The sequence below is a fragment of the Pristis pectinata genome, chromosome 17, assembly GCF_009764475.1.
Source record: "Pristis pectinata isolate sPriPec2 chromosome 17, sPriPec2.1.pri, whole genome shotgun sequence".
NCBI classification, from domain to species: Eukaryota; Metazoa; Chordata; class Chondrichthyes; order Rhinopristiformes; family Pristidae; genus Pristis; species Pristis pectinata.
In genome coordinates, this window is record NC_067421.1 from 24,764,550 (window position 1) to 24,773,573 (window position 9,024).

A 9,024-nucleotide genomic window follows, 5' to 3' on the forward strand; every position below is an offset into this window, starting at 1 on the left:
GTCTAGTCGGGCGAACCGGCTCGGCAGTCGGGTCGCGCGGCGTCGGAGCGACGAGGCCCAAGATGGCGGCGGGCCTCGTCTTTCCGAGCGACGGGGAGAACCCGCGCGCGGGAAAGTCCTGATGACGTAGGACTTACGTCATTGCCGGTTTTTTTTGGGCGGGAGTTTTTCTCCCTTAAAGGGCCCGCACAAGGCGGGAAAATAAACCAGTTCTGTTTGGCAATCCTCCGAGTAGAGTCTTGTTTTATTCCGCGGTAGCAACCGCTACATTGGTGACCCCGACGGTCCAAACGGCTTTTGGACCCGCGAAATGGACGACAGCGCAGCAGCCAACGCAGTGGCCCTCAAGCTGCCCACCTTTTGGACCCTTCGGCCCAGCGTCTGGTTTGACCAGGCCGAAGCGCAATTCCACCTTCGGCAGATCACCTCCGACTCCACGAAGTACTACCATGTGGTTAGCTCTCTGGACCAGGAGACAGCTGCCCAGGTTGGAGACTTCATCCAGTCGCCTCCGGAGGAAGATAAGTACCCGGCTTTCAAAGACCTTTTGATCCGGACCTTCGGCCTCTCCCGTCGTGAGCGCGCCGCCCGCCTGCTTCATCTGGACGGCCTGGGGGACAGATCCCCATCCGCCCTAATGAATGAGATGCTGGCATTGGCCGAGGGACACAAGCCATGCCTGATGTTCGAACAGGCCTTCCTCGAACAGCTCCCCGATGACATCCACTTGTTGTTAGCTGACGCCGACTTCAGCAACCCCCGTGAGGTGGCCGCCCGGGCAGATGTCCTGTGGAGGGCCAAGCGCGAGAGCGGTTCGTCCGTCAGTCAAATCACCAGGCCGCGAGCCCAACGCCCGCCTCGCCCGGCCCCAGCAACCGAGCAGCCACGCCCCAGGAACGCAGACGACGACACGGGTGACCAGCTGTGCTTCTACCATCAGAGGTGGGGTGCGGAGGCCCGTCGATGCCGCCCACCCTGCAAGTTTCAGGGAAACGCCAGGGCCAGCCGCCGCTGATGGCTACGGCGGCTGGCCGCCGACAGAGCCTCCTCTTCGTTCAGGACAAGAAATCTGGACGGCGTTTCCTCGTTGATACTGGAGCGGAGGTCAGTATTTTGCCCCCGACAGGCCGCGACACTCGTGACAGGCCACCAGGTCCTCTACTCAATGCCGCCAACGGTACAACGATACGGTCTTTCGGCACCCGTACGCTTCAATTACACTTTGGCGGCAGCCGTTTTACCTGGACCTTTACCCTTGCCACCGTCGCCCGACCACTCCTAGGCGCCGATTTCCTTCGGGCCCACAACCTGTTAGTCGACCTGCGAAGGAAGCGGTTAGTCCACTCTAGCACTCTCCGGACCTATCCCCTGGGAGAAATCAGCCCACCAGCCCCGCACCTGGACTCCATTACCCTTTCTGGCGACGATTTCGCCAAGCTCCTAGCCGAATTCCCATCGATTTTGGCACCTTCGTTTACAAATTCTCGGCCCACACATGGGGTACGACACCACATCATTACCACAGGGCCACCCCTTCATGCCCGAGCACGACGATTACCTCCAGACAAGCTCCGCCTGGCAAAGGAAGAGTTCCATCACATGGAGGAGCTGGGGACTGTCTCGCCGGTTCTGGGGGGGGTTGTGTGGCGACTCACTGTCTAGTCGGGCGAACCGGCTCGGCAGTCGGGTCGCGCGGCGTCGGAGCGACGAGGCCCAAGATGGCGGCGGGCCTCGTCTTTCCGAGCGACGGGGAGAACCCGCGCGCGGGAAAGTCCTGATGACGTAGGACTTACGTCATTGCCGGTTTTTTTTGGGCGGGAGTTTTTCTCCCTTAAAGGGCCCGCACAAGGCGGGAAAATAAACCAGTTCTGTTTGGCAATCCTCCGAGTAGAGTCTTGTTTTATTCCGCGGTAGCAACCGCTACACAATGGAAGTCACTACTGAACTTAGATGAAAGGGATGCTGTTTAAATTTTGTACCATCAGAGGATTACACACAGTTATGATCTTAAACTTTGGCACGGATTCTCCATTATATCTGAATTTTATATTCTGTGCCCTTTGCCATAGCAACATTTAGTATTTTTTATCCCTGTTGACTTAAGTTGAAGCTATTAGTAATCAAGATTTACTACCAATCATGTAATAATACTTATCAGAAAAGGAAATTCATATTTTTTTTCTGAATTCTGGCAATGTGATTATTGTAAGAAAATAAATTGTGGTTTTCACCTTTTGACTTGCATGTGAGACATGATCTCATTGGGTAGCAATTTAATTCCGTGTAATTTCCTGACCAAACAGACAAAATGCTGGAAGTACTCATCTGTGTAGAGAAAAAGTTAAAGTTTCAGCTCAAGAACCTATAATCAGAACGTTAACTCTCCATAAATGCTGTCTAAACTGCTGATTATTTTTAGCATTTCTGCTTTTATTTTAGATTTCCAGTATCTTGAGTTTTTGCTTATCTTGAAGACTCTTTAAATCCAGTATGCTAATTTTCAATTCTGGTATTTGTAGTTTTCTATTTACCATTCCTGATTTGTCTGTGGAGGAATTGATATTTGAACTGTTCTTTAGATTTTGATGCTTAATGTGCATATGAATATTTCTTCAGTAAGTTAGTGTTTTCTTAGCAAATTTGAAGGTAACATCAAAAAGTAAAACAACCAATATTTGTTGACCTAAACCAATATTTATCTATTTATTTCCTATGGAGTGTTTTGTGTCAGGATTTGAGTGAACATTTCCTACTTTTCCCTTCAATTAGAAGGTATCATTTTACTATTTCCCCTCAAGCTAAAGCTAAATGGAATCAGAGAAATGGGCCAATCCTTGCAGTAACGAGACACACAGTTGGGGATAAGGATGGGCAGTCTATTGTTGGTAAATAGATTCCCCGTTTAAAAACAGATGAGGACAATCAAGATAAATGGGTATGATCAGGCCAGGGCTGATAGGTAGGGAGCAACAGGCATTGAAAGCAAATTTGTTTGTTTAAAAAAAACAAGGAAACTGAAAATATGTCACTTGTTTTGGCAGCAGGGAAGTTAAGCTCAAAATAGCTAATTTTGCTGAAAGCTAAAAGACTTGTCAGATCATAAATGTAAAACAAGTTGCATATTACATTGGGAATAGTGGAAAGGGAAACAAAATTACAGTAAATATTCCTTGGATGTTGGGAGGAGAAATAAAGGTGGAACTTAACTGTAGTTCCAACTAGCATAGCGAGGACTATACATTCAGTGGTTATCCTACATGGCAATATGCTGATGCAGGAAATGAATGTAACTGGTTGGAAGTAACTGGAAGATTAATACTTGTGCATTTGCAGCTACAACACTTTTTTTTAAAACTTAGAATATTTTTCTTTTAAACTAGCTAATGCTTGGAATTCCAGACCAAGCTTTGAATGTTCTGCATCTGGCTATTGAACCCATTCTGGCTAATGGAACTGTCTTGGACAGAGGACGTGCTATGCTGCTATTGGCAAAATGTCAGGTTGCTTCTGTATCCTCTTGCTCTATTCAAGAAAAAACTGAAGGTAAATATTTGAAATCTTTTGACTTTATGCTTGATAAAATTTACAATAATATTTATAAACAGAAGTAAAATTTAAAAATCCTTTTCTAGATCTATTGGATTTACTGGTATACATTTGTTCTAAATATCTATAATTTTTCAGATGGACCTGTTTTTCATTAATTCTTGATAAACTGACCCAATTTATACATAGTTTGAACAATATATTTTAATTGATATACCACTCTGTAGAATGATTAATATGTTCTTTTTAATCTCGCATTGTGATGTTTTAGAATCCAAATCTGTTCCTAAAAACACATTGTATTTTCAATTTATCTCGGCTATACAAGTGCTTAACCCAATAATGGCCATGAATGAAACACCAAAAGGTTTATCAGGAGTTAAGTCATGCAGCAGGATATCCACCCTTTAACCTGTAATTGTAGTGACAGTATTTATGTGGCTGATTTGGTTGAGTTCCTCCTTAGTTATGATCTCTATGATGTTGCTGGTGGAGGATTCAGCAGTGCTAATATAATTCAATATCAAGGGGTAGGTAGTTATACTTGTTGACGGTGGTGATAGCCAGACACTTCTGTGACCTATTTATCCACCCGATGTCTGGCTAGATACAAATGTGAACTCCATTTAATGAAACATCTCCTGATAACGTCCAGTAATTTGCAAAACTTTTGAGGATTATTAAAATATGTCTATACTGAAATCAGTGTATTGATAATGGCTGAAATATTGTAGTACTATGCAATAACATTGCTCACTGATAACTGAAATCCTTACAATTTTTCATTCTTTTGAAGCTTTTGAATCAGCAATTCAAAATCTGAATGAAGCCAAGATATATTTTGAGAAGGCAGATTCCAATGAGCGGATTAGAGAAGTCCTTTACTTGCAGGCAAGACTGTTCAACACTCTAGGCAAGACGAAAGAAAGAAATAAGTGTGCTATGATGTTCCGTCAGCTACACCAAGAATTGCCAACCTATGGAGTAGCTCTTCTTTCATAATGCATTTTACTGCAGCTTAATATGATAGAACCATTCAGCTGTAAAATCGTGACATGGAGCTTCATAAGACAGAAGATGGCTGATAAATAATTACTGACTTTGAAAGAGAAAATTTGAAAAATCTAATTTTCTATAAAGTAAGAGTATTGACAGCAGTGTATTGGCAAATTAATTGTGCTGTATCGGCTTTAAAAAATTGGGGTTTGGTCTGGGCTTATTGCAGTTATGGAAGCAAACAGACTGCTTTACAGCAAATCATCTATTTATTTATGGTACAGCAGTGCAGTGAACTACAACAAACTCATCTTAAGTGCTTAAAATGAATCCCAGTCACTTAAGCAATGTGATCTCCAGGTCAGATTGACTGAGAGAATCTATTCAATCATCTCTATTTTGTTTTGAGTCTAAAGTTGCTATGTGAAACCATTGAAAATGAGATGGACATAGTATAATCAAGTATAAAATTTAATTGTTTGCAATGATTGTAACAACTTCCTTTTACTTTTATAGGTTAACAGCCTAATGTATAACTGTTGTAAAAGCTTGTAGTTCTCGCAATATTTTCTGTAACATAAATAACATGAATGCTTTTAAAAAGTGTACACGAGGAATTGTGATAGTCCTGAAAAAATAGTTGCTTTATGATTTGAGGCATCAGTTTCTGTTCATTTTTGTAAGGTACTGTATATTCCACTCCAATTTCAATTAGTTAATTTGGTACGATGTTTTATTATTAACTCATTTTAAGTATCTATAACTGAAGAAGGCTAGTGAGTACTTTCAATGCTATGGCAATCACATTGCAAAATATGCTGTTATGGCAACCATGTTACAAGGCATATGTTTATATTATGTGAGACAAAATTAGTTTGTAGCATTGTATTCTGAGCTGCAAAATCTCAGATGTAAAGAGACATATTGCAAGCCTGAGACCGTCGTCGTCATTTAATGATTCCATTTTCAAAATGTCTATTGGATTCTGATGCCAGCTTGTTGACAAGGTAGTTGCTGATTAAGAAAGATGGAGAATTTGTCACAGTACTTCAGTTTTTCAGCATCTGCAGTATAATACTGCAATATTCTGCAGTATTTTACTGCAACATTTAGTTAGTGCCTTTCTCAATCTCTGTCAGGAACTTTTTAGCCAATACATTTACAGCATATTCACTGTTATCAAACAGGAAATTATTGCAATGTCGGCAAAATACTAGAGCAGTTTTACATTTTCGATCAACTGAAAAGATTCTTTTAAAATATCCACTGTGTACCTGCAGCAGGTGTGCAAGGTAAACCACGTGAACAAAAGTAGTCTTTAAAGTTTATTTGCAAAATCTTCATTTGGGTATATTTCAAAAATATTTGTGATCCTGGTGTACATTTGACTACAATATAATGTATCATTGAGGATACATTGTCATAGATGTTTGTAAACAGCGTGGGGGTGCTTTGAGCTCATGGTGAAGGCATTTGCCTTTGCAATCCAAGAATGATACAGTGAAACTCTCCTCCTGAATGCAAGTGCTGGAACTGAAACAGTTTGGGTATTCTGTCTAGTTCTTAGTTGGTGTCGGCCTAATGAAAAAAACAGGTTTGTATAGTTACCTTACTAAGAGACTATTACATTTGGGCAGCAGAGGTTGCTGTCCAATGTTGCATTTGCGACAATATAAAAGATGTTTTTATAATGCAAATGAATGGTGTTTTTCACATTGTTATTCAAAATTATGAATATGTTGCATTTCAGAATACCTGACACAAGAATAAATGTGTCAGCAACAGAATTAATCATCTATTCTATAGTGTGTGATAATGAATGGAAGCTATGTTTCCAGGAAATGATTTCTAGCACCCCAACGTTCACATAAACATTAGGTAATCCTTCATCTTTTAAGCGGCTGAAGTGTTCCAATTAAGTTTTGACACAGTTTATAATGACTGGAGAAGACATAGGTAATCTATAGTCCATAATTGGTTTCTGAGTCCTGACTCTTTAATTTTTTTTTACAATCTTCACTGATTTTTTTTGAAAGCTGCAAAATTTTAAGAATATTGTCTGCTAATTATAAGGGGTTCCTGGGGTAAAAGTGGTAACTTCAGAGTTTCTTGATCATCACTGAGGGATCTGAACTTGGTTCTGATAATTTTCGGAATGCTTCTCAAGTTGTTAGAAAGCTATCTGCAAGGACAGGGCCATCTGTAAGTACTGGTTTCAGCACTTCTTCAGACATCGTTAATTAAACTCCAACATACCCATATATAAACCTACAGTTCCTGGCTGTTGGGTGCAAGCATCTGCATTCTGGCTGATGCCAAATAATCTGAGGAATGACTTAATTCCAGTTTATACTTTGCACTACTCTTTTTTTCGGCTAGTGTCCACATACAGGACAAATCTAAAACCACTCCAAAAGGTAATTTGAGAAATCTTCATGACTGAGTTCATTTACATGAAAAGAACTACTAAAGTCACTTCACATGCTGGTGAAATGAATGCAGGTACTATGTTGTATATTGCATCATGTGTTCTGTAAATGTACATTCTGATTTGGCAAAAGTTGTAACTTTATGTGGTTACCCCAAGGCTTGCATGTATTATAAATTTGCTTAAGTGTTTAATCCATATTAATGATACTGTTGTTCACAAAATTCAATGTTTCAATCAGCTTTTCTTCACTTCATTGTCAAGAAATGGAACATCTTCAAATTCTGTTAGATACTGTATGAGATAGGTGACATGAAAAGGAAAAGATTGTTTAGATCTGTCTTGCTTAGAGATTATCACTTTTACAGAAAATTCTATGCAAGCTGTTTCCAATCTTATGATACCTAGTAACATACCATAGAACAATACAGCACAATACAGAGCCTTCAGCCTACCATGGTGTGCCGACCTTTAAACCACACCTAAGACTATCTAACCCCTTCCTCCCACATATACCCCTATTTTAAATTCATCCATATGCTTATCTAACAATCTCTTGAACTTGACTAACGTATCTGCCTCCACCACTACCCCAGGTAGCACATTCCATGCACCAACCACTCTGGGTGAAAAACCTTCCTCTGATATCTCCCTTGAACTTCCCACCCATTACTTTAAAGCCATGCCCTCTTGTACTGAGCATTGGTGCCCTGAGAAAGAGGTGCTGGTTGTCTGTCGATTCCTCCTAATATTTTGTATACCTCTATCAAGTCTCCTCCTCTCCAAAGAGTAAAGCCCTAGCTCCTTTAGTCTCTCCTCATAATCCATACTCTCCAATCCAGGCAGCATCCTGGCAAGTCTCCTCTGCACCCTTTCCAATGCTTCCACATCCTTCCTATAATGAGGCGACCAGAACTGGACACAGTACATAAGAAAGAATTTCCATACTGGTCCTTGAATAGGCAATGCTGCTCATGACTGAGACCAACAAATGAATGCAAGCTGGTACATTGTACTTGTAAGAAAGTGGCCAATACAATCAATCCAAATGGTTTAAGATCAGCAATGTTAGTGATATGACTAACATAGGAGGGAATGAATGTTTAGGGTGATGGGTTTCCACTCCAGCAGGCCACCTTGTCCTAGATGGTGATGAATTTATTGAGAATCAAGTGGAGAGTATCCCATCACAGTCCTTGTGCCTTATAACTGATGGAAAGGCTTTGGGATGTGATGAGAGTTATTTCCTACAGGGGAGATGGCATCTTACCTGCTCTTGTAGTTTACTACTTATGTGGCTTGTCCAGTTGATTTTCTGGTCTATAGTGACTCCTGAGGTGTCGACAGTGGGGGTTTTAATAATGGTAATGCCATTGAATATCAAAGTTAGGGGGTTGGACTCTTCTCCTGGTTGGAGGTGTTCGTTGATAAATATTGCATGCTACTTGTCAGCCCATGCTGAATGCTGCCTAAGTCTGCTGCATTCGGTAGACTTGTTCATTTGCTGAAGAATTGCAAATAGGATTGAACCTTGTGCAACCATCAGTGAGCATTCTCACATCTGACATTGTGATGAAGGGAAGATCGTTGATGAAGTTGCTGGAGTTGATGGGGTCAAGGACACCTGTAATAATGTTGTGTGGCTGGAATGATTTGATGTCCTTTTTGTGAGGTATGACTCCAACCATTGGACTGTTGTCCTTTTTAATGCATATTGACTTCATTTTTACCAGTGCTTCTTTGCCACGCTCGGTCAAGTGCTGTCTCATCGACCCAATATAGTACAAGTGGCCTTTATTTTAGGCCTGGGTTATTTCTCTGGTCTCTTTTATAGAGGCTGTATATGTTGCCCAGAAAATCGTACAAATATTATTATTTTTCAAGCAGCATCCCCATGTGAAGAAAGGATTTTGCATCCACAAGGACTGATAGAAATCATCTAAATCCAACACACCATTGGGAAAATTGATGAAGACGAGGTCGAGTCACTTCATTCGCATTGGCTTATCAGTACCTGCTCAGACATAGTCTGACAGATACATTCATCAGGTTCC

The 9,024-nt window shown here is 41.3% G+C and overlaps 1 protein-coding gene across 3 annotated transcripts in view; it reads left to right on the top strand.

Annotated features, from left to right (window-relative positions):
- anapc5 (anaphase promoting complex subunit 5) overlaps positions 1-7,144 on the top strand; it is a 30,737-nt gene extending 23,593 nt beyond the window's left edge. For all 3 annotated transcript variants that reach the window (XM_052032444.1, XM_052032447.1, XM_052032443.1), the window contains 2 exons: positions 3,381-3,543; positions 4,343-7,144. In XM_052032444.1, coding sequence (XP_051888404.1) covers positions 3,381-3,543; positions 4,343-4,548 — 369 coding nt within the window. In that variant the 3' untranslated portion in view covers positions 4,549-7,144. The remainder of the gene's footprint in view (positions 1-3,380; positions 3,544-4,342) is intronic.
- The last annotated feature ends 1,880 nt before the right edge of the window (positions 7,145-9,024 follow it).